Genomic DNA, 27,045 nt, shown 5'->3' on the forward strand with positions numbered 1-27,045 from the left:
CTGCCAATTGTAAAACCAGTGTAACCACAATTCAGTTTGGGTAAGCAAGCTGAGCATGTGGCATACATACAATAAGTGAATTTCTGTGACATCCAAAATGAAAGTTTTGAAGCCATTCAGTATCCGTGAACAACTGTATCTCCCCAATTCATAAAAGTGCTTCTACTTAGCTTTCTGTGTAGGCCAAATAAACATCAGAATGATATGGCAGAAGACCAGAGTGAAGCAGAGCTACTATACTTCATCAGCAGGGTCAAGTGGAGCAGATGCTGAAAGAAATGAAGTTTAGCAAAAGATGCCAAAGCAGAGCAGACAGGTCTGTGTGGTGATTTTGGGATAAATCTGCTCCTCTCACTTCTCTCACCCTTTTTGCAAGTGATAATATAAAGGAGATAACAGGTCTTTAAATGATTTTAGCGATGCTGCTTTTTATGCTTCTTATAGTTTTTAATGAGAGAGAAAAAAAACACAGCTCACCTATCAATTTTCCACCCTGTGGTTTGAGATCATTTCCCTCATGCTGTGCTACATCTGGAATTTCAGGGTTGGCAGAACCTGCAAGTCAGAATAATCATAATTTGTTTATTTATATTTGATTGTTTTTTTTCCTTTATGTTTTGTGAAACCAAGTATTATGAAATCAAAGAAACTTGATTCATAGTATGTAAAAAGGACACCCATTTTCTCTTGCTTTTGTATCCTGTTTACACTTACAATTTATAATCTGTCTAAGGTTTAAATGAAAGGCAAAGATTCCTGTATTTTTCATGTTTTTACAATGTGAGGATCATAAATTGTGTTCTCAGTGCATTGAGATGGCCTCTGGAAAACACTGCCAGTATGCCTGGAAAAAATTAAGGTTAACCTGGTTGCCTTTGCAGTAACATGCACTGCTGAAAAAGAGCAAAGATAACTAAAATTGACTGTATAAACTAGGTTTTACTGAACCACAGGTTGTGCCCTTAAGTGTAACATTTAAAAAAAAAAAACAAGAAATGTAAGTACTACAATTGATTTAAGCATTAAAAAATCCTTTAAAATTATTACATATATATAAATTTTTATTTTCCAATACTATAACACATTTGAAAAAGAAAGGCATATCATTTTTCACCTTGGTTGTGATTAATCTAAGAGATAATGCATCTCTTTTGTAAACCAAGAAGTTGGTTTACTAGTTGTTGGAAGATTTTTGTTATGTGAATTTAAATGCAATAGTCATCTGAATAAGGCTGCTTGAGATAACTAATATTTGCTTAGGTTTTACTTTATTAAATCAGATACTAAATGATATTCAGATGAAAAAAAATAATTAATTGAACATTTAGCACCCAATTAGGTCGGTTGCTTTTTACTGTGTACTGCAAGGGATAAAAGACACATATTACTCTGTGATACTGTATGTGAAAGCAAAATCATCCTAGCATTCTTCCTTAAATCTTCAGTTTGTATCTTCTTACTTTTTTCTTACAGATTTTATTTTTATTTACTTTAAATTTGTATGAAATAAACTTTGAATTTGAAACTTATGTAACCGACTAACAAATCTCAGCCATGGTACATTATCTGCAGACTACCCTGCCAGGTTCAGGACACACTCAGATGGGAGATACAGAATGTCATCATGCCATGACACAAACTGTCCCTGTACGAAATATGCAGGCTGAAAAAAAAGGAGAGATGCAAGTGTAGTAAACAACTGACAGGAATACAAATGAATAGTGATAAAAATGGCCTTATAATTTTTACGAAGGATTGCTTACTATCTACACTTCTCAGTCTCATTCATAACATTTAATTCCATTTGTTCAGTTCATGTGAGCTGTCCAGCATGTGCCATCTACAATTTGACAATGCTGCATTCAAACTAGCCCCGATCTGGTCACTTGTGCAGCTGATGAAGAAGTTAAAAAATAAAAGCTGCTGCTAAAAAATAAACATTATTTGAAGAAAACTTCAGATGTCCTCGACTGTAGTTGCATTAGTTGCGCAATCTAAGATCTGTCATTCTGGTCCATGAAATAATTTCAATTGAATGGACAGCAAACAATACACCAATTGACAAGCACCTTTATGGGATACCTGTCTAAAAGTCTTCAACATTTGTTTTTTGCTTGTTTGATAAGATGTTCAGATGACCCGTCTGAAATACACATATCCCAACTTGGTGCACACAAATTGCTAAATATTTTAGCTCTCTGAAAGCCTTAGTGATTGTATTGATCAATAGCAGTTATGCTTGAAAGTCTTCTCTAATTTTATTGATCTGTTCTGCCTTTCTTCTGTCGTTTAACTGTTCATACATACAGCATAAAAAAACACACATTCCCTTCATTAAGGAAAATAAATCTAAAGCTGAGAAGTTGTACATTCTCTTTGAAAACATTGTCTGACACTTTAGATACAATTTTTACCTGCACTTGGTGAGGAGGGCTCAAACACACTAGAGGTGTCACTGTATGTGTTTGAGGCTTGCTCTGACAGCTTCTTTTTAGCACTTCCATCAGAGGATTTATGAGATTTCTTCTTGTTTTTTATCAGAATTTTGCCCATCAAATCCTGGGGACATGGCAAGGGAACACATGGCTCAAGCTATAGAAAAAAAGAAAGTAACAAATTTGAACAGAGCCAATCAAACAGTTTAATAAGATATGCTGGTGGACAGGATTACACAAACAACAATTCCTTTGTGTCATTCTCTTTAAATTAATCTCTCCTGGAAAAAGAAGAAAGGTCTCCCTTTTTATATCAGACTATCTTTTTAATATGCTTTTTGACAATCTCTTGAAACTTTTGCTTCTGTAACATATGAGACTAACACAGAATTATATTTCCAGCTTTAGGGACTGAAACAGCCATAAAAGTGAATAGCCAGTTCAGAACATTAATCATGAAAGTGCAGTCTTCACTGTGGACCACAGGGACACTCTCGCACAGTCCGAAAACATACTGGCAGGATAACTGGCTTCTGGGAAAAATGAACCTAGTGTGAGTGTCTCTGTCTGTGTGTTCCCTGGGATGGACTGACTTCCCATCCAGGGTGTACCTTGCCTTGTACCTGTTCCTTGCCAGGATAGACCCTGGCTATCCAATATCCTGTATTGGATAAAGTGGTTAAAAAAAGAATGATTGTAATAATCAATAGTGTTAAGTTTGACAGTGAATGGTACATGTGTAATTTACACAATTCAGAAAATGCTCATTGATAATGTCTTGAATAATGTTTTGTTGCTCTGTATAAGCCAGCTGTTTCACAGTTCTAAGGAAATAAAAGCTCCAGCGAGCTTGCTTGCCACATGAAAAAAGAAAATGGTTTAAGATTCTGCAATATTACGTTGTTCTAACCAGGTCAAAACTAGAAGTCAGCATCTTTAATTCACATAACTTCTTGAGGCAACACTAGACACTGCTATTATAGTGTGATGACAAGAGCCAATCAGCAGCAACAGATGTAATGAATGTTACCAAGGCAACGCTGTTGTGCACTAACTCAAGATCATGTACAGAGGTTTGTAGACAATATACAACAGTGTTGCCAGGTTTCATGTTCACACACAATAGTAAATGTTATATTCACCATGCTATAATTTTGGAGAGGAAGGTGGCTTTATCCAGTACTCTGTATGATTAAAATTAATACTGCACAATGTCTATTTAGACAGTTTTCCAATCTATAAAATGGACTACTACTATGGACTAGCACTAATATATGCTACATTAGCTTACCATATTCAATAGTGAGGAGAAACAATATCTCTTAATATCCCTTAATTATCGTAGAAAACAGTAAATAAAAATAATATACAGTATACTAGATTATAGCCATAAAAGATGTCTTAGTCATCATAAACATTACCATCAACCTAAATGGTTTGTACTCATCTATAAACAAAAACACACCAAAATGTATGCGTCTTACTCAAATACAGCATTAAAAAATTAAATAGAGAAATGATTTGCTGATGTCACAGATCCTGATCTTTTTATTAATATCATGCAAGGAGTTTTTATTTCAAGAAAATACAGTACCAATTATATTCTAAGTAAAGAAAAGAAGAGCTAATGGCAGCACAGAGCACTGAAAACTGCAAAAATATATAGAACCAGCCATTCAGAATGCTTGAAGCATAATGCACCATACTGCAAAACATACTTCATTACATCACATTTGTAATGCAAAACACCTTTTTGTTTTTTCAAATAATCTGATGTAGGAGTGTACAATTTTGTAAAACCTCCAGGTGGCGCAGTGATGCTTAATGTGTTGTGTGTGCTGTCATACGAAATGCCTGGTACCAAACATAGCAAGTGCCCAGTCCCATGGGGAAAATCTTTTAAAATTTAAATAATAAAATTTAATTTATTTACTATATTTAAAAGTTTTCTTAATTTTATATATCATACTAAGTTGAATATTAAATTAGTATTAAACATAAAAGTAGGGCTGTTTCACAAAACACAAAACTCAGCTGGATACATAAAAATAGTTTATTGTTATATGTGGTTGTTTAAATATGTATTAAAATAATTTATATTTCATTTTATTTTAGATTTTCATTATAAAATATAAATTATACACATACTGTAGTGGCTTTAAAACCATAAAGTAAAAAATAAAATAGTAAAACAGAAAAACAGTAAAAAAAATTGAATTCGGTTCTCCTGCACCATTATAGTGGAGCTGAAAAAAAGTTCCTTTATCTCAGGAACAAATACTACTTTCTACAATAAAATGGAGTGTGTTATTATTAATACTAATTAGAATAAAATACTTAAACTAAACATTTCCTATAGCTGTTTATTATTTCCTGTATCGGTTTTGACTCATTTTAGCCCCTTCCACTTTACAAAACTGCTTTAATTTAGTGATGGTTGAAAGCGTGAATTGGTGTACTGCACTGGACTTTTTCTATGAATGCATGGCTTTATCTCTGATAAATTAACTTGGTTGAATAAGGGTCTCCAAGAAGCAATGTTCATGAAGCATAATAAAAGCATAATAAATTAAGAAAAACCTGTTTACAGTATATACTGTAAATTTGGGCAATTAACTAGTTGACTATTCACAACAAATAACTTAATCCACTAATGGATTTATCACAGATTACTAGAAAAAGGTTGAGATGAATGCATTGTTGAGTTTTTCCATTGCTTTTCATGGTGGCTTTGTCAAAGCTTGACTAAGATACTGTAGCAACAGTATTTAAGGAGCAAGGCCTGGGTAGGTCAATAACAATTTTCTCACTTCCATAATGTATAGTACTGTATATTGCACTCAAAACAGAGAGCATCTTTCAGAAATCACTCCTTCAACTTAAAACTAGCAACCCACTGAAGTAAAGCGGGTATGAGCCTGGTCAGTACCTTGCAGAATCTCACCCAGCAGATCAGAGCACAGAGAAAGTGTCTCACCCATCGATTTTCTAATTGCTTTATTTAATACAAGGTCACATTGGCATTGTGACCCTCACACCCACATGCTCATAAGAACTCACTCTGTACAAGAGACAGCAGTAGAGGGGTTAATGTGCCTCAGATCAAAGCATTTAGCTTCATCTGCATGAAGTTAATATTGTAGAAAAAAAACTGAAGTAGAAACTGTAGATTGTTTCAGTAATGGATTTGAAAATGCATACAGTATGGTAACACATATCAGTCAAGGAGAAAACACCTCAATAAGCTAGCAATAGGACTGTTATTAAAATAAAATGCTTTATTGAGATTTGAGACCCCAGCCTCGTTGTTCCAACTTTGGGTGTTAAGTGCTGTAAATCTGTGTGTCTAGAAAAATGTGAAATTTGAGACTTTTTTTGATGAAATGCCATTCATGTGTGGGATATAGGATGTAGGAAATCATGAATGAACTAGATACATTTTATAAGGGATGATTTTGTGATTAAGGAATTTAATAACAAAAATGCAACATTTACTGTATTAACACTTTATTGTTTACGTGTAAAATGTGTAAAATGTTTCCCTCACTGTATGTCGGTGGTTGCTGCGCTTAAAGAAATGAGAAAATGGATGGACTAGTGAATGCATAACTGTAAAAACTTTTCAATTCTAATTCAACATGGAGGACTTTCTCTTCAAGTGTTTCTTAAAAAGTTAGCCCACACCCAGTTTCTCACCCCCGCCCCAATGAGAGGACAAGATGCTAAGTTGAGAAAGTGCTTTAAAGACTTTGGAGAAGCCAAAATATTATAAATTGAATATAAACGATCCAAAATCATTATATTGCTCGAAGAATTTAAAAACCATCTGCCTGACCATATCTGAATGAGCAGAAAGAGAGATTGTTGGTCTTATCTAGCCGGTAGGTAGAACTGCGTTTTACATCCCCTGTTATCGGCATTCACACGTTTACCCCTTTATACCTGAAGAAGGCTCCACACCTCTTTTCCTATCAGTTTTCCTTTACCTCTTCATTTGCAGCCTACGCAGGCTGATGCAGCTCCCTACTCAAACTTTGTTTACTAGATCATGTTTATTCATGTATTATTATCATATTTTTATATTTACATTTAAATATTGTGATATATATAATATGTAACTAATAAAGTAGTAAAAAAATAAATACATATTATTTGATTTAAATTTTACAGAAACACAATTACAGTACAGTGTACAGTATATTATTTCTAATTGTTACCCACACACTGCTAGTCTTTAACTTTCTAAGTAGACCCACCTTCATCAACTCTGTTGATGATAAACATTACTTAGCATCACGAATTTACCAATGTCATGTCTACTCAATAAAATGAAATAAAACAGGGCTGTGAGAGAATGGAACAAGCTGCACTGTCATGTTGTTGAAGCTGACACCTTGCCTCCCTTCAAGAACTAACCACCATATGGGCTAAAAGAACACTATAATTGCTATTATTGATACTCAATATGTAAATCACAAAGATAAAATTAATAATGTTTATGAATTTACCATAACTATCATGTTCAGATTTTCTGGGCACAGTATTCAGGTACAACTCTGAGACATGTCATCTGCAGAAGTTTTCAGATGACTCTGCAATTGTGGGGTGTATTAGAGAGGGGAAGGAGAAGGAATATAAGAGCTTAATTACCAACTTTGTGGAGTTGTGTCATCTTAACCATCTCCAGCTTAACACCAGCAAGATCAAAGAAATGATCTTGGACTTCCGAAGGAATAAGTCTCCGCTGAACCCTGTTTCCATCCAGGGTGAGGACATAGTCCTACAAGTACTTAGGGGTACACCTGGATGATAAGCTGGAGTGGTCTGGTAACACTGACACCCTGTACAAGAAAGGTCAGAGCCGACCCTATTTTCTTAGGAGGCTCAGGTCCTTTGGTGTGTATGGAACACTGCTACACATTTTTTATGAATCAGTGGTGGCGGCGGCCATCTTCTACGCTGTCGTGTGCTGGGGCAGCAGCATCATGACAAAAGATGCAAATAGGCTCAATAAACTTATCAAGAAGGCTGGCTCTGTGTTGGAGATGAGCCTTGACCCCCTGGAGGTGGTGGCTGAGAGGAGAACGCTGACCAAGCTCACAGCCATCACAAACAACACCTCTCATCCACTTCATGGGACTGTTACTGGGCAGCGGAGCACTTTTAGCAACAGACTGCTCCAGCTACGGTGTTCAAGGGAACGTTTCCGCAGGTCTTTCCTCCCGGCGGCTGTCAGGGTGTATAACGCTGCCCTAGGCTAGGACTGTTAGCCCTTCATTTGCTCATCTATGGACAGCATGTTTGCTCCATTGTACTTTTTGGACAATCAGTCTGTATAAACCTATGCACATTTTGCACATATTTTATTGTTTCTACAGTGACTATGATCATCACATTTTGCACACACCTATGTATTTATTTTTTATTTATTTATTTTATATTTATTTTGTTGTCTTTTGTTTTATAACTATTCTGATGTCTGTTTTTGCTTGTCTTGGGCTGGATTGCTGTAACACATCAATTTCCCTATGGGATTAATAAAGTCTTATCTATCTATAAACACTTAGTATTCTGAAGATCATGTACTGCTTACAACTGTATGATTATTTGTTGTCCAACAGAAACAGCACAAAATATACAGGAGTGCATTCTGTAGGCAGTTCTGTGCAATGTAAGAATAAGTATTAACATATATTACATCATTTATATTACTGAATGGCCATGTGCGCTGAAGTATAACAGACTCCTTAAAAAAAACTCAGAAAGACAATTAAAAAGATGGCTGATCAAATACCTTCTACAGGAAACAATGCAGGCCTTTCAAGTATGAGTCATGCAAACTTATAAAGATAAAGGCTTGCCAAAAAAACAAAACTTTTAGATAAATAAAAATTCCAAACCAAGAACAAATATCTGTTTCATTCAGTAATGTTTTCGTGCAGTCTGTATCAATGATTACAACATGTGATACTTGCTATGAATTTTGTCCCCTCAAACACATATTGTATGACTTCCAAGAATAGTGGTTAAATTGTTGTTTTGCTAATTTCATCAAACAAAAACTAGGGCAATCATTTTTCCTACATGTTCTCAAATATCTTTGTTTGTTTGGCCAAAGAACAACAGACAAATGAAAAGCACTGTGCTTGTTTGTACAGTAGCCAATTTAAAATAGCTGCAATTTTGTTTACTTACTGGGTACTTCTCAAGTGGTTCAGTTAGCAAGGCATCACCAAATATTGATTTGCAATACTCTGCCATTTTGGCTTGCTGCTTTGGTCTGAAAAAAAAAGGAATATTTTTAATGTACTTAAGTGAAGATTTGTGCTTTATTGGAAATTATCAGCAACGGACAGAAGGTATTACTATTTAATGAAGGATCTCATTTCCATTCCTTACAGTATTTAAGGTGCAGTCCTAGATGATACAGTATGTAAATCTGTCATTCACTTTATACTGATTGCATTATACACCAACACTTTATCACATTTTATTTTTAAGATCTTGTTATGATCCAGGTCCTCAATTGTAAAATCAAGAGTCATTCTTCTTCAAATTCATGAAGATTGCAGTCACCAGTCACTTCAGAATAGCAAACCCTTCTCAAATGTGCTGGGATGTGAGAGGTGCACAGATTAATGGCACCTTAGAAACAATGTGGGAACAGCTGAGGTCAACGTTACTTCCAATTTGAATGATTCAATTCAAGAAAATTTTGTAAAGTGATTGTTTATGTCTGGGTGTACTTTCCTTTCACATGCTCTATATATAGTCTATGTATATACAGTAAATGTATACAGTATACATTAATGGACAGTTGGCTGTCCATTAAAAATATATTTATTTGCACTCATTTATTGATGTGCCTCTCTCAAGGGTGCAATAGCCATGTCCTATTTAAGATTTCAGCCTAGGATCGTACAGTTACAGTTTGGAGTCCTAATCACTACTCTACATTTCAAAGACACAAAACACACACACATATCCAGACACATAAGGTATAACTGAAGTACATCTGGAAGGCCATTCTTGCTATATATGATCTTATTTGTTTATTATTAGTATTATTACTATTGTTACAAATAGGGGGTTACAGAAATGGAGAAAATCCAAACCTTTCTCAAACACTTTGAAATTTTTTTTTTTTCAAAATACCAAGTCGTTGGTATAGGCACACTTGGTGAGACAAATATTTATTAACAGTGACCATACACATACTGTATTACACTACATACAACATAAACATACAACACACATGTACATGATATGTTTAGAGAAAAGGCATTTCAGAGACCTACAGTACATCTGGACCATATTAATAATAATAATAATTGCTTACACTTAAATAGCGCTTTTCTGGACACTCCACTCAAAGCGCTTTACAGGTAATGGGGACTCCCCTCCACCACTACCAATGTGCAGCATCCACCATATTCTTCATTCATTCATTCTTTTATATATATATGTTAAAATACACAGAATATATTTTGGGATATTACATATCACATATAGAATATGTTATAGTATATTCTATATACTATCTTCCTTAATATATACTATAAAGTGCATCCCATGATTCAGTAAAATGTGGAACTGCCTTAAGCAGCAATAACTTGAATTATTCATTTCCTCTAAAGACACTTCCCATCTACCTCTTGTCCTCTCCATCATGGCTAGAGGATCCTGATTTTATATGAGTAGTCTTCTTAAAAGAATTATTGTAGTAGCAATGACTTGTGAATGGTATAGTCAATTATCTTTACAATATTTAATAATAGCTATTCAGTTGAACAAAGTAACTTGTTTTTTGACAAAGCAACAGGTTAAATGCACTTTTGGGCAACCAATCGATAACTTCATCTACTTACGAATCCACATGGTTTTCAAAAGAAAGAATAACTGGATATGGTGAAGTCTTGAACGCACACTCAGCAATTGCCTCAATGACTTCCTACAAAAAAAAGAAAATCATGTTATTTTGCCATCAACCTTTCAATTTTTGCTTTATCCCGTATAAACTATCTCAATTAAAATGTACTAGATCAGTTGTAAAAATGTAAACACCAATGTCAGATCACTTAAAAGGGCATTGGTGTTACAATGTGGGTGTGGACTAAAAACAGCAGAAGTGGTTTAGCAGGTTGAAACCCAAGTGCTAGGACTATGGCAGTTTCGTATGCTTCCCAAGACTCCTGAAAGTAGAGGAGTCGGAGCTTGCCAAATGCCACCAAGGGTGCATCAAGTAAAGGGTTACAGACTGATAACAGGCTGATTTGGCTGTTGGAGTCACAGCGGTCAGTGCAGGACACCACTGAGCAGGTGCTCAGGGTCCTGCTCAGGGACACAGTCAGGATCTGGGATTCACAATCCTAGTCGAGTTGCTATTATGGCCCATGGGATTTGTGCAGAGAGCTATACTACCACTGGTAATTCAGTGGCGGAGGGTTTCCTTAGTGGCGTTTCTGGAATACATAGGGGATGGACAAATGAGGATGAATCTAATGATTGGGTGCCTGATTGGTAGGGGAGAGGTTGGACCAAAAGACCAATCAAGGCTGTGTTTACTCATGGCAACGTCACGGTCTCCTGGGGCAACTGAAGGCTGCAAGCCACCACTGGGCTGGTTGTGACACTGTGTACGACCAGTCCAGCCCTGTATGCACAGAAGCATAGAATCCACCAGTATCTTGAATATTACATTATGAATGTAACATCATTCTTCCAAGAGAAAGTCAATCAACTCACATCTGGTTGATGGAGGTGGAAAACACTTTCTCAGATGTCATTACATATTATCTCATAAATGCTGGATTGGGTTCAGATCTGGTGATTGAGAAGCCCATGACATATCAATAACATCAGTGTCCTGCTCATCAAACTACTGGGTGACTACACATGTTCTGTGGATCGGGGCATAGTCACCTGGAAGACACCCCTTCTCGAATAAAAGAAATCCTGCAACATGGAATGCAGATGATAACCTTACTTTTACCTTTAAGTAGCCATTAGCACTGACTTTGCTTTTAAGTGGATGAATGCACCCAAAACATGGCAGAAAAATGTGCCCCACAACATTACGGAACCAATAAAACTCCTCACTGTTGAAATCAAACAGTCAGGGTTGCAGAGTTCTTTAGCCACCTCAAGTGTACTCATCCATTTGTTGAGAACATGGGGAAGGATGATTTATCTGACCATATCACCTTTCTTCACTACTCAGTAGTCCATTGCCTGTGATCTTTGCTCCACTTTTACCAGGTGTGATGGGTGGTTCGTGCCCAAGTATGGTATTCTGCTCTGTCGAGTGTCCCAGCTCGTGCTGAAATTGGCTGCTTTTTGTTGAAATTTGCAGTCTTCTCTGCAGTTCCTCAACTGTTTTCCTTTGCACTTTGAATTAATGCACAGATATCAGGGTCCTTGGGTATTTGCTTCCACCCCCTGTTGCCCTTTGCTGAACATTTCTTTCCTTTGGAGATCCAGACTAACATCACTTTAGACACCACTGCCTGTGAATCATCAGCATGTTGACCCATCTTGGTCACTGAAGTTCCTACTCCAATAATCATCTGTCATTCAAAGTCAACAATGTATCCTCTTGCTGTCATGGTAGTCAGAATCATAGGCAACCAGATAGGTCCAGCATTTTTATGACCCTAAGCATGCTGGAATGTTATTGGCTTATTAAATGCATGAGTCACACCTGTGCTGATGCCTTTGCTTTCAATTTACTTGGTGTCCTTCATTTACCATGATGTTTCTACTACCTGTACAATTATATGTAGAATTAAGTTTGTTGTACAGAGAGCCAAATAAAAAAGAAAACTATGCTAAATAGCACTACTACTGCCACAAATGCACTATGAGCTCACTGTTTACTACTATTTTATTTGCATACACATTCATTTGTATCGTTATACTGTACAAAGAGCTCTTTTATATCTTTTACTATAAGGAATTCATATTCATAATTCAGGAATAATAGTTTTAAATGACTTTCCCAAATTTAATTTGCTCTGAAAAAAAATCTTGAAACTACTGAAATACAGTATATTTGAAAATCAGTTTGGAGTTCCTTATCACATTTATTTATATTGTTTACTTTGAAAATATATTGGTACCAAAACAATATTACAATCACATGAAGTTAATATTATTGCAACTATTATTTTATTACAAGCACAGATTAGTTTGTTGTGAATCTATGGTTATTTTAATCTTCAATGCTTAGAGACGTGACCTTTATTGAGTATACTATTCTGTGCATGGTAAATAATACTTTAGTAACTCAGAATAAAAAGCAGGTTCATAACTTACACAATTGTATGTGATACAGAATAACAGAAGGTTGAAGAGAAGACATGCTGCCAAATCTTTTAAGAACCCCTCTAGTGTAAATATGTTTTGAAAAAATCAACGGGTTTGCTGTCAACTATGCAAATTCTACAAACTTAACATGAAAAGAAACCACTTCAGTTAGATGCTTTCGGATTGCGTCCGAACAGTTTAAAATACAGCATGTGCTAACATTTATTCAATTCTGACAGAGAAATATGCAAGCCCCATTGACTTACGAGATTTTCTATTGATTTTGAATGAAAGATCTATTATTAACAAGAGCTGACCCAATTGAATTTATTAGGCAATTTCAAGCCATAAGGCCATGATAATTGAACAGTATATCAATGACAGCTGAAAGCTTTTGAAATTTAAATTTTCATGAATGAGACTTCCGCACAATAGCTGTCCAAATTTTAGTTGCTCTTTGAATTGCATTTCTGTGATTTTGACCACCACACTATGTCTGCTGAAACATTCTCCACGCTAATCTTATGTCACACTTTAAAATATGAAATATGCAGTTTTTACAGACGACAGATTTTAAGAAACTGAAATCTTTGTTATTCAAAGCAAATTAAGAATTAAAATAAATAATTACTCTCACAGGCCAGTTTCCTTGAAAGGGTGACATTGTAATGGTTGCAGCTCACACGCACTAACGTCTTGTGGAAATATATCCTAGCTAGAATCCTGTATCCTTTGCTAGAAATTTCCCGTGATGAGGTAGTCTAGGAAAGGCTCTAACACAGTACTACAATAAAAAAGTGTCAGTATATACAATAGTAATTAGAAAAAACACTTAATACTGAACAGAAAAGGTAAAGAAACCATCTTGTGCAAACATTTTTAAAATAATCATATTAACAGAACCCCCCACAAAATACAACATTTTGCATTTGCTAAGATGTCCCAATATACACTAGTGTGAAAAAGTTACAATATACTGTATACATGTTATCATCAACAAATTACTCAGTCCCTCCGTAAGTTTTCTTCTAGTATAACAACATTGACTGATATTAATAAGATTTAGCAAAGGTGAGAATAAACCGAAATGGTCATTTAGCATTTAAAAAAATGTTTTATAAGAATATTAAGTTAATTTGATCTCAATTTAAGGTAAACTGGACATGACCAGCATATTTGAAACACTGAATGGCCTCATCCATCATATTTAATAACCAAATCTGATTGACTCATTGCCAGGTGTTCCTTGTCATTAACATAATTTGTTGTTCTCTACACATCCCTAAATCAAGAACTTTCTGAACAACATGCAGATCTTAAAAGAAAGTTTTTGGAGATATGTGCCATGTTTTTTTTCCCCTTTCTGCCTAAAGAAGGAAAATATTGAGTGAAAAAAATAGAACAATGCAAAACATCAAAGTCTTTTGTATGGCAGTAATGGTGCTACATTTATCTACATTAGCAGCACTATAAAATACCATTTTAAATACCCTGAAAATCTACATTCTTTATGCAAAGCCACCATATTACTAATGAGTTCAGATTGTTGTCTTTTCAGTTCAGTTAGTTAGGAAAAAACCTTTTCACTACTACAGAAATAAAATATGAAAGAATATAATAATGTATGAGTCATCTTGGAGCTAACAATCCAATTAACATGTAGGTGATAATGATTGTGCAATGTAAGCCTTTTGTGGTGAGAAATGTTATCTAATGTTGCTTCAAAAAAAGGGAAAAGGCAGCACTGTTAGGTTAACCAGGCCAAATTACTTGTAATATACTCTGCCACTTAATGATATACAATAGATCAAAACCAACCTCTAAATAAGGCTTTCAACAAACTAGTATTTTTATATATTACAGTTTTTAAAAGAGAAAAGGGTTTTATTACCAGCAGCATTACAGTATATACATACAGGAAACTGTTTTCAATGTCTTATTTATCTTACTAAACCTTCAAAGTTACTGGCCTGGATTAAGTTGACAAAAGGAGTAGTAATCCTCGCCCACCTCCCTATTTTTCTGAAATGAGCATTGTTTCACAGATGTCTGACAAGAACACTAAATGTTATCATCTCATCTTGAGTGGGAGTGAGTTGTTTCCCTCAGAGCTGTAGCTTCATGTAGAAGGCAAAATCAACTATACAAAAAAGGGAGCTACATAAAACCTTCTGAGTGAATAATACCAGCTACAGACGTTTCCCTTCTCAGGAGCATTCACTTTTGCTAACTGCAAATTAATTCTGGATTTTTTTTTATATAGAAACAATGGTACAGCTAAGCTGCCTGTTAACTTTTCCTCTCTTTCATGTCTGGCAATAGTATTTTATAATGCACATAATTACCAAAAAGAGGGACAACTGTGTGTAGTACTTTTAATTTCACGTGAGATCTTCTCCATATGGAAATTATTTTCAATTATTCAGTTATATTGCTGGTGTGGTCATTGGTGATCTCTTGTGACATCCCATGCTATTTCTGATGCAACCTTAAAAGGCAGTCAAACCTGCAACTTGATCTGGTAAGATCTCAGATATCGAGCTTTGTCTGGCCTAGAAAGATAATGGCTGTAGCAACATTTGTAGCTTAATTAGGAAACACTTACCTCTCATTTGTTTAGAACTCTATGGCAGTGTAAGCAGAGAACTGACTTTTAAAAGCTAGCAGCTTCACCACAATTCCTATCTATCATATAGCAATTTGGGACTTGTTTGTACTGCTTGTTTGTACTGCTGCAGGTGTTCCTGCAGAAGACATAGCAAAATAATTTTACTGTACATATTTAGAGTTTAGTTTATTATTTAAGTGCAATTAAATGGTTATTTGCATGTATGTGTGACTGTCGCGGTTCCGCGCGGGCTCGTGCCCTCTGCCACCCATTCCATCCCGCAGAACCTGGGGCGCGAACCCAGGTCTCTGGCGTAACGCAACAGGGAACCAGCCGCATGAGCTAAAGGAGACCTCCCTCAGCCCAGGCAGCTGAGGTCCCTGCTACACGCAGTGAGGGCAATGACGTCACCATATCCAAACTAGCTCCGCTACATATGTTCCTATACAAAGACATTAAGGAAACACCAGCAGCAACAAGTTCAATAACACTCAACTTAAATAAAACTCAGCACAATAAGTGTGAAAAAAATATCAGTGTAAATCAGTGGTAGAGGCAGAATTCAATACTTGGACAGGTTGTGGAAAGAAGCTGTCTCTGAATCTGGAGGTACTGTACATGCCTTTACAGTATATTCCTTTAATACTTACCAGAGGGCAAGGGAAAGAAAAGTGAGAAACCAGGAAGATTGCTATCCTTAGCAATATTCCCAGCCTTCTTGAGACAGCAAGTTGTAAAAATAGAGAGGAAATAATGGACTCCAATAATGGACTGGGATGACCTTATCACTCCCTGTAACGCCTTTCAGTCAGACATCGAGCAAAAGCCAAACCACACTAATATAACATGTGAGCACACTTTCAATAGTGCACCTGTAAAATGCAACAAGAATATTTGAAGATAGATTTTTTTCAGCTGTCTGAGGATGTAAAGGCACTGTTGCAGCTACTTTTTAGTTTCAGTTACATGCTGGGACCACATTAAATCCTTAATGATGTAGGTACACAGGGAACTGAAGCTGCTAACCATCTCTACAGCCATCCCATTGATGTGAGTAGGGATTGATCCCCACCCTGGTTTCTTAATTTGACAACCAGCACTTTGGTTTTGCTAACAATGAGGGAGAAATTATTGTCAAGGCACCACTCCACCAGGTTAATGACCTCACCCCTATAGGCCATCTCATCATTACTGGTGACTTGGTCATTGATGGTAGTATTGTCAGCATACTGGCAGATGGAGTTGGAGCTGTGTCTGGCCATATAACTGTGGGTAAACAAGGAAAACAACAGAGGGCTAAGCATGCAGCTGTGAGGTCACCTATATCAACTGGTCAGTGGGAAAAAAGGCTGTGGTCTGCCAGTCAGGAAAGTCAGTATCCAGCTGCAAAGAGATGTACCAATACCCAGTTCATTAAGCTTGGTGACTAGTCTGAATGGAACTACAGTATTAAAGGCAGAGCTGTAATCAATGAATAGCATTCTGACGTATGTCTTTATCACCCAAATGAGCCAAAGCAGTGTGAAGAACCAAGAAAATCAAGGGAGCTGTTACTCCAGCATGTAAACTGCAGTGGGTCTAAGTACTCAGATACCATAGAGTTAATAAGATTCATGACCACCCTCCCAAAGCCTTTCATTACAGTAGATATAAGGTCTATCGATCTGCAATCATTAAAACATCTCGCAGTATTTTTATTCGGCACTGGCATAATAGTGTTTTTCTTAAAACACATGGAAACTAAAGATTGTGAAAGTGAAAGATTAAAAATATCCATACAAATTGTGGCCAATTGATCTGCACCAGACTTATGGGCCCATCCAGGAACCCCATCTGGGCCAGTCACCTTCCATATGATCACCTACAAAGTTGCTCTGACTTCAGCTCCCATGACAGACACAGTCAAACCATTAGAGGCTGGGAGCACTCGTGCTGGCAGTTCCATGATTTTCTTCTCAAACCGAGCGTGATAGGCATTCAGCTCATCCAGCAGAGAGAATTCAGTATCAGTGAATGTAACACAGGGGGGATTCATCAAATGTTCAAGATGAAAGAAAGAGGCAAAAACCAGGGGGAAAACTATAACAAGCAACAAGGAAAGCCATGAGAAAAGACTCAATGACTGAGCAAGGGGCGTTGTTACTGCTAGACTTAACTGGGATGAGGGAAGAATAGCAGTCTGGTGGTTTCGGTAATCATCTCACTTTCATTACCACAGCAACTGATGAATGGCTGATCAATTCTGGGAGTGACCGGCCTGTCACTACTAGGAGTAGTGCTACATGAGTGGGCATTCCTGTGGGTATGACAATAATATTACCTAAATAAAACTTAACTACCTTCTTATTTTTTAACTGAAAAATTTAGCATATGCATTACATCTTTGCATGACCAGTGCTGACCATACAGAGTATGATTTAAAAGTCCTTGGTTGATTTTCTCTTATTTGACATATAAAACAGTAAACAGACTTGTAGCATTTGCTGCTGAGCTCTTGTGAACAGAATTTGTCCTTTGGGGTTTCAACAAATGTCTCACTAAGTGCATGATATGTGTGCAATAAATACATTTTGAATAAAATCTACTCCTCGACAATTTGTTTTACTTGTACCCTGGCCCAGTGCTCAACAAATAATATTAGTAGTCTATATACCTGATGGAATAACGGGACTTCAAAATGAGGAAAAGTCCTTAACCTTTATTAAAATGTGTGCCATTGTTGATAGTAACTGGAAGTTGTATTATGTATTATGCGAATTCAAGCAGTGGGTTTAAGAAAGGATAAGACTAACAGTGACATGAATCAGATCCTTCAAAATCAGCTGTCAGTGTATACTTTTACTTTGCACATAGAACAACATTTTAAAATTGACATTAAAAGCCTACCATGTTTAGTGTGTGTTTTGTTGCAGTTTCTCTCACTTGACATTATAAAGTTGTGAGATTTGCATTTCTGAAGTTATGTAGTGCTCTTACTAACACCTTTTCCTCCTGATGATTCTTGTTCCCTGTTACACTCAAGCAAATGTTCTGCAATTACTTCATGTGTAAACATTTACCTTGAAGGATATCTCAGATGTCATGGTAAAACCATGTGTGATGACAGGCTCCTCCTCTGCAGTGCGACCCTTCCAGCAGTCCAGCTCCACACAACGACAGCCTGACAGGAGCACTTGTCTATACATCTCCACTGAAGAGTTACCTGCCAGCTGCCCAGCTGAGAGAACAGAATGTCAGCCATGAGAACACTTACATCAGGAATTCACATGGCTTGTGCAAAGAGAGAGTAATCACATCCAAAACACTGGACTCACAAAGGTCTACCTATTGTGTCACCAATTGCAGGAGTGACACTGCATGTTTTATTAAAGCCAGAGTGAGATGTGTTTAACCACGCTTAACCAATTTTACCAGTTTAACGAATTTTATAGAATTAAAAATTGGAACTTAAATGATGCATCTGTACTTTCAGACTTAGCCACATTTCTGTATCTTCCATTGTTTAGACATAAAGACTTATACAAAATAGAAAGAAAGGGCCTTTATTACTTGTCTTTGTTGAACCAGCTTGTTGTTACATCATCATCAAGATTAATGTACAATACCTGAAGTATTGAAAAAAAATGGTATAATTTGGGATAGTCAAATGTTGATCAAATTTGTGTTATTATTATCAGCCTTTGTACGAGCATATAAAAAATAAGGACTGTGCATGCTTTCCTCAAGAGATTCCCTTGTCAGAATTACCCACGATTTTCTATACTTTGCATTCAACACTGGCTGCATAGGAAAAGTGCTATCAACTAGAGGACAACACTGCGACTTCATGGTTGCTTATCAATACTTAGTTGCTTGTCCACGATTCCATGATTGGGGCTCTTGGGATAGTTGAGGTTTCAAGTCCATTCAGTGCTGCTCAGGTAATTTTAAGGAATTATGCACATTTTAAAGGAATCCTCTGGATATCAATAAATTATATAGTCCACATTTAGCTGGCAATCTCTGGGTTATAATGTTCAAATTACTCTAAATGAGCAAATCTAATTGGTTGAACTACTTGGGAACTCAAAGTGAATTTTTGAAAGCTTGGGATGCAACAACAATAATTTATGCCTGAACCTTACAATGTTCACAAAACCACGTAGTAAAAAAATGATATATCTTCTTAAAATTAATCACACAGAAACATGGAAATGTTATCCATCTATCAATACCAAGAACTTCCATCTAATGACATACTGTAAGTGTAGTGAAATTTGTAGAATAATGAGGTTGAATCCTATTCTTCAAGTCACAGTAAAGCCTCCAGAGGCTGTTAAACCTATTTATATGGTACTGTCTTTTAATCTTTATATCTGTAGTATTAATAGAATGTTCTACTGAAACAATACCCAGCCACCCATTTTTAGTCTACTTGACCCAGTGAAGACTGGGGTTTAAACAATATATAAAGTAATTTACAAATACAAAAGGACTACTTAATCACACTTGTCACTGTTTTTCTTTTTTGCAGAATATATTTCCAAGCTTTCAAGCTTTGGGATTGGAATTTGCAATGTGCCAATGTGCAAGAATGGTGTATAGCTGGTTAATATGGTAGGCATACACAATTATTTCCTATTACAAGCAAATATAATGTTTAACTTTTTTTCGATTTAGACAAAATACTATGTGGTATTTTAATTAAGAAGGGCTGAAGTGGGGACCATGGTGGCATTGTGTCCTGGGTGTTACAGTTCTGAGGTCCTGGGTTTAATTGGGGTTGAAGACTCAATTATGAGAATAATGTGTGAAATTTTAGTTTTTTTCTCATGTCTCATAAGATGTAGTTTTACTTTACAAAATGTATGCTTATGTAATATCTATGTAAATACACTGTTAAACTTCCTTTTGCAAGGCAGTAGAAAAAAGGACTACTGCATAGTCTATGATCCTATTGATTTACAATATGGTAACCATCATTCTTGTTAATATTTACCCAGGTCTGAGGTACAACAAAAATGGATACAGGTGGTAAGATGTATAAAGTTAATCTTAGAAACATTTTGGTAATGGACAGGACAAACTCAGAGAACAATATGAACAATAACAGGGTTTCCAAATTTAAACTAAACAAAAACACTATATTTAACAAAACACAAAAAACAAATACAACATCAACACAAATTGCCCATACTCTTTCCCTCCTAAGTAAAACAGAAGTAAAAAGTACATGTATGTATCCAAATTTTTACTGTACGTCATCCAGCTCCTGGATAACTTCCGGCTTTTACAAATAACACAATGTAGTAAGCCCAAATTCAGTTCAAGAACAAAGGACAAAATCTTTAGTTCCCAGCCTAAAGAGGTAAGTCAGATAAATGTTCATCTGTGACTAATCTATACTGAATTCCAACAATTTAAGCAAATGGATGTTTCTCTGAAGTTTAGACCCTCTGTAGAATAAAGCAAGTTACTTTACAAATGCTAAACTGAAGGCTAAAGAGCCTGGTGAACAAATTATCAACTTTTAAAAGGACTGGCTTGCTTAACATAATGAACCAGTATAGAATTAAAGGACTAGTGAACAAAGTGTTATAATTTCTGAACATATAATATATACAGAGTAAAATACAATGTCTGCGAATATGGGGTGTTATTGTATCATTGGATAAACTGTCACTAGACAGCTCTATGCTGACAGATGATTTTTGAAATACAAGCAAGACTTTAGCAATTTTTTTCTGGCTTTTCATCTTTAAGAATCTATGCAAGCAAATGTAAAACCAATAGACAGCAGCATTTTCTATGACTATGCATATGGTTCAGATTAAACTCACTTGTAGGTGAAGAATGCCATTTCAAAGTTTCAAATTTTTTCTAGTCTGTAAAAAAATCTCTTTGAATTATCCTGTTAATTTCATCACAGCAAGCACTCGGCAAATGCATACATCTACTTTAACTGAAAATCAATGTGTGCTTCAAGGTATAACAATTGATTTTACACACCAACAGTTAAACAGTTAAGAAAGACTTGTGCTTCATTAGTTTTCATCATACTAAATCCATGAAAAAAAGGACTTGGACAATAGCCTAAAAACAGCAAATCCAAATACAGATAATTTTAGAGACTTCTGCTTCAATAGGGTTCATTTGGAGCCAGAGGTGGTGAAATCCCTCAGGAAAATGGATAGGACTGGATTGTCCTGGCACAGACAGAGGTCCAGCCTTTTAGTATAGTGGAATTCAGCACTGTCTGAGGAGGTACTTTCTGGACTGGGGCACAGCATCTTATAACATGATCTTAATTAAATTATATATTCATTGCTTGATATTCAAGCAATGCTACATTCACACAACACAAGTTACTGGAGGATTTATCAAAAATATTTAAAACTATGCAGTCCAGGTAAGCATTGTGTTGAACTATGCTAGCCTATTCCTGGTCAATTCTATCCCACTTTCTTGTATAACATACAGTATGCATTTTATACACTATCACACTGTTACAAATGTGCAGTCTGTCAGATTATGTTTAGACATGGTACTATGTAAAGGCAATGTTATGCTCAAAATCTGAAAAGGTATTATTTGTAAATACTTTATTCTTAGGAACATTTTCTTTTTCTCTGTAAACTGCTAAAGCACACAATCTATAAAGAGATATTCATTTGTCAGCTAGTATTCTCTCTTACCCTTTCCTTTATAATACAGTTGTTTCCCACTTCATCCACCGTCTCATTCAATATTATAACAAACACATTTCATTTGGTGTAAACTAATTTCTTGAGTGTACCAGACACAAGAAGATTTTCCATTTCCTCACCTAACTCTCAATATGAAGAGGGGATTTTGATTAGTAGCTAATACAGTTATTGCCATTGTAAAAATGTATATACATATACAGGTATATAATATTTAATGCATATATATATATATTCTTTAACAGCAATTATGGTATTTTTGCCTCTGATTTAAGAAAATGAACTAAAACCTAATTTACTTATGGTTTCACCATGATAATACGGTGTTATTAAATACAACAGATTCCCAGTCAGCAGTTACTTCTGGAAAATAAACTAGTTGTTTGTAATAATTCTACTTTACAGTTGATATTTTTATGCAGCTAGGACATGAGTTGTTCACTATGAACTGAAAATTAAAACAGCTGAAAAGAATTTGGAAAAGCCCAACAAACTAACATTGGCCCTTTCATTGCTGGTTATCTGTATGAATCATATTAGTTCAATAAAATTCCATATAATAAAAGGGTCTTTTCCTTTTGCTCATCATGTGATGTATCTTTGAGAGGGGCATGTATTTTTTGCTGAAGTTTCATCTGGTAAAAAAATAAAACACAGGCTCTGCAACTGTAACCAAGATTCATAACAGAGAAACACAAATCATTGCCATTTGTTTTAATGTGATGTTAAATGTGACAGAACGTAATTAAAATAAAAGGCTTTCTTTTGAAAGTCCCTCATATTGAAAGTAAATATTCAGCACTCATTCAGCGAATATACAACTTAATATTGTATATTCAATTATATTGCATATTGCTGACAAAAATATCCCCAAACTTCAGTGAATCTTACCCGAGAGGTAGGTGTTGTGTGAAGAGTTGATAAAATAGTGTGATAAAGGCAAGGTCATGTCCTCGCTCTGGTCCAATTTTTCAAGAGGAATAACTCCATTTTCTTCACCACTTAAATACCGTGTGAAACCTTCCACTGATATTTGCCCTGGAATTATAAGAATAATTAAATTTATTAAAAAAATAACTGATAATAAAAAAATGTTTTTAAGCACTCTGTACAAAGAGCATTTTTTCTTGATGTGATATGCTAACAAAAAAATCAAACAGTAAAAGCTAAAAAACAACAATGAATATGCCATACCACATTGCTCATTTAAAGCTGACATAAGCTGCTTTGATAAACAGAGACAATTTATTTCCAGTGCATAGAAGGCCAAGAAATCACCCCAGCAATCCCTGACCTCAATAATGTCCTTACTTTTGTAACTGTCATTTGCTGAATAGGGAAAAATTCTCAAAGCATTGCAGAAATAAGTATTTGCTAGAGTACAGTATGTGTGCAAACATATGCAACATGCAGTATACCACACAAAATGAATCTGGGATTCCTGCAAATCTTAATGAAGAGTAGAAAAATTTTACATTGAATGTGTATTACTGACAATTTTATATAATTTATTCCTGTAATTGTTAGCCACTGTAATAAAGTGTACCTTCCCCTTTTAGCCAGAAGGTTAAGGTGATCTAACTCACAGAAAAGAACAATGTAAAAATGTAGCACACATTTTTACAGTACATGGTTCTTTCAAACATACATTTGAAAGAGTAAATGGGCTGTGTACAACATCACCAATGCTGCTCAAAGGTAGAAAATGAAGTGTGCAGAGATGGCATGATAATTGGAAATTTAAGTCTTCACCACACTACCTGGCAATGTTACAGAGTAGTGCAGCCCTGCATTTGACAACTAGCGTAAAATGCGAACAAGGTGCTGCACGTCACCCCTGTACATTGCTGCTGCACGCCTATGGGCACCTCAAACATTCTAGATGACTGCATCTGTAACTGGATCATGTGTTTCCACAGAAAAAAAAGTATTTGTTTTTCTTTTACTCAGTGGAGAGCCTGCTTGTAAGTTATTTTAATTTCTGTACAGTTCATGACCATTTCAAATATTTTTTTAACAATATCTTTGGAGATGTGAGTTTAAATGTACAAATATAGTGTATAAGAAGCCTCTGAGAGGAAGCTTACAGTGTTCACAGAAACATTCTCTTTCAAATAATACATCATAGCATGAAGCTCATACAGCCAAAGTATAAGAAACTATACAGTTTTTCCATCTGATAATACAAGTGAAGAGATGAATGAAATAATCAAGAAGGGAAAAAGGGAAAAAGTAACTCAGAAAAGCACCTGGAGACCAACTTGACCAGGGAACTAAAAATCAATAATTAATCTTGTAATGCAGAATTTGCTATTTTGTTCTTTAAATTAATTGAATATTATCTCAGTACAAAGCGTGAAATAACAAAGACTAAAGAATGTAAAGAATATTTGGAAATACAGTAAGAAAATCCAAAAAAGGAGGCACTTGGGAAACAAAAAGCTTATTTTTGATATAGTGAAGGGTTGATTTATATACAGTAGCAGCAAACTGACAGCAGAAGTGGCTGACGATAAAGAGGTGGATACTAAATAAAGGTTAGGGTAAAAGAAAACGGAAAATGATGTACTGTATATCTACATGTTTTCATATGTGAACATCACCTCATAGTTTACAATTGTGGATGAGCTAATTATCTTATTAGAGGGGAAAAAGAAGGATGTAACTAAATGCCTGAAGTTATAAATATTGTGAAATTATATATATAATTTTGTGTGAAGGAAATCTATTTATACATTGTGTGGTGAAAACAAGCCTCTACTCTTTAGAATATAGAATATAAGTCTGAAGGCCCAAAAAATTGGAATATAGCAACTATTATTTAAAAACATGAAAAATAAATGGAGAGGTGTGATTTATTTTCTGAATTCTGTTACACTGCTTTTCGTATAATACAGTATGTGCATTCCATTTGAAACATTTCCACTCATGCATATCCTAAGAGACTTCTTTTCTGAGGGAACTTAACTGCACAGTGGGAAAGGACAGCAAGTATGTTATCCCTCATACCACTCTAGGGAAAAATAAAACAAAAGTGACAAGTGACAGCTCACCACGAGCAAACCTGTTCCCCTGTGAGCTTGCATCAACTCAGAAGTCCAAATGCAAGAGCAGTTTCATTGAACAATTAAATACCACAGTGCTCAAATTCTAGAACACACCAATATACATGTACAGTATGAGAAATATTTTAATGTTTTTTCTTCATAAAAGAAAATTAATTGATTTGTCATTCTCTCATTTTTTTAAGTTTCTAAGTTTTCGTCTGTGGCAGTGTGATACAATTGTTTAAAGATTCAACCACATTATATCTGCCTGGTAATGAGGTTGCAACCTAAACATATAGTCTCCTGCATAGAACCAGATAAATCTGACACAGGATCCCTAATGATTTGAGGATTAGAAGATAAAAAAGGGTTACGATTCTCTGCAATTACTGTAATTCTCTGTAATAAATTACTTATTTTATTAAGTTTTGAAATCCAAGCTGACAAAAGATGTTCACATGGACTTAATGGAATTCATTAACCATGCATGTGTTTTTCAGGTGATAATCCTTCTGAAGAACAATTCACTGAGCTAGTCCAAATCATAACCCTGTTAGATATACATTATCAGTCTTTCTGCACTGAAATGTACTAATCATTTCATTTTTATAATAACCAAGATTGCAAATAAAAGACTAAAATAAGGCTCCTTATTTGACAAAATAAAGTAATCCTTTACTAATCCTAATTTGTATCAATAATATAATTATTTTTATTCAAAGTCTTTGTTGAAATGTTACTATCTTACAAACACATTTTAATTATACTAAATATTCTACTAACATATTAAAATAATAACAAGACTCATACTTTCTGCAATAAAATGAAACTGTGAACTTTTAAATCAATATTTCATTTTAGTTTAGTATTGCTTAATTTTGATGGGTAGCATTATGTAAGTAATGATGGCTAATTAGTCTGTTTTCTTTCTTACATTATAATTTACAGTAGTCTGCAATGCCAAAAAAAACTTCAGATTTAGCCAATTCTACTTTCTACAACAGAGAATACATTTTCTATATGCATCTTGCAGAAATGTTGTATTTCTGTTGTATTTCACCAGTACCAATTTAATTTTGAGAATTCAAATAAATACATTGTAAATTATTCCATCTTTAAATGGGCTCTGAGTAATTTATGGAACTATTTGTACTTTCACTTATCACTAAACCGTGCATTTAATTATATAGCATGCTAGATTCATGACCATTCATTCTATCAGGTGAACTATACTGTACATGTTTTGTGCAATCAGTGTACTGTAAGTGTACGCTCCTAGTTTTAAAGAAATGGCTTAAAAACCAATAATCACAGAGCCCTTTAATAAAGTATAGTTATTTTTTCAGCCACTACAAACATCTAGAATAACATTTCAGGACAATTGCTTGTGCTTGCCTCTGGCTGACAAAATTAACAATTGCATTGTGCATAGTTCAGCCATCAGCCGGTAATGACTAGATCATTACATTCTCAACAGAAGCTGTAGTCACCTTGACCAGGCAGACATAAGAAATGCTGCCAGAGATGAATTCCCATTCCTACTGATTCTGATTAATACACTTCTATCCTCTAAAGAATTTTAAAACCTAATTAAATATACTTTTTTATACAGTTGAACACTGGTAACCCATGAAATTCAACAGGACAGCGTGCATTGCAGCTTTATTCCCTTCACTTCCAAGCATCTCAAGTACTGTAAATGACAGTATAACTGTTACAGGATCTGACAGAACAAGAAAATGAATGAGCTGAATTCTGTCACTTCAAGTGAGTACATACAGCAAGCTGGAAAAATAGACTACTTGCCAGAGTATTGGTAGAACAATATAAGCTATTTAAGAAGCAACTATAATACAATTATGTTTTGTTCACTAGTTTGGAGAATGAAGAATAAAGGATGTTGTCTCACATTTAAAAGGCAATATTTTAAACTACAGACAAGTCATTAAATAGTCATAAAAATAATC

General features: G+C 35.2%; 1 protein-coding gene across 1 annotated transcript in view; it reads right to left on the bottom strand.

The window, feature by feature from the left end:
- Positions 1-27,045, bottom strand: part of plcb1 (phospholipase C beta 1) — a 366,687-nt gene that overhangs the window by 78,711 nt on the left and 260,931 nt on the right. Inside the window, exons 10-15 of the mRNA XM_088933143.1 lie at positions 22,923-23,069; positions 18,408-18,565; positions 10,304-10,386; positions 8,631-8,715; positions 2,415-2,592; positions 478-555 (exon numbers count right to left, since the gene is read on the bottom strand). Coding sequence (XP_088789269.1) covers positions 478-555; positions 2,415-2,592; positions 8,631-8,715; positions 10,304-10,386; positions 18,408-18,565; positions 22,923-23,069 — 729 coding nt within the window. The remainder of the gene's footprint in view (positions 1-477; positions 556-2,414; positions 2,593-8,630; positions 8,716-10,303; positions 10,387-18,407; positions 18,566-22,922; positions 23,070-27,045) is intronic.

This window comes from Atractosteus spatula, chromosome 2 (assembly GCF_055471065.1).
Source record: "Atractosteus spatula isolate fAtrSpa1 chromosome 2, fAtrSpa1.hap1, whole genome shotgun sequence".
In the NCBI taxonomy this organism is placed as follows: Eukaryota; Metazoa; Chordata; class Actinopteri; order Semionotiformes; family Lepisosteidae; genus Atractosteus; species Atractosteus spatula.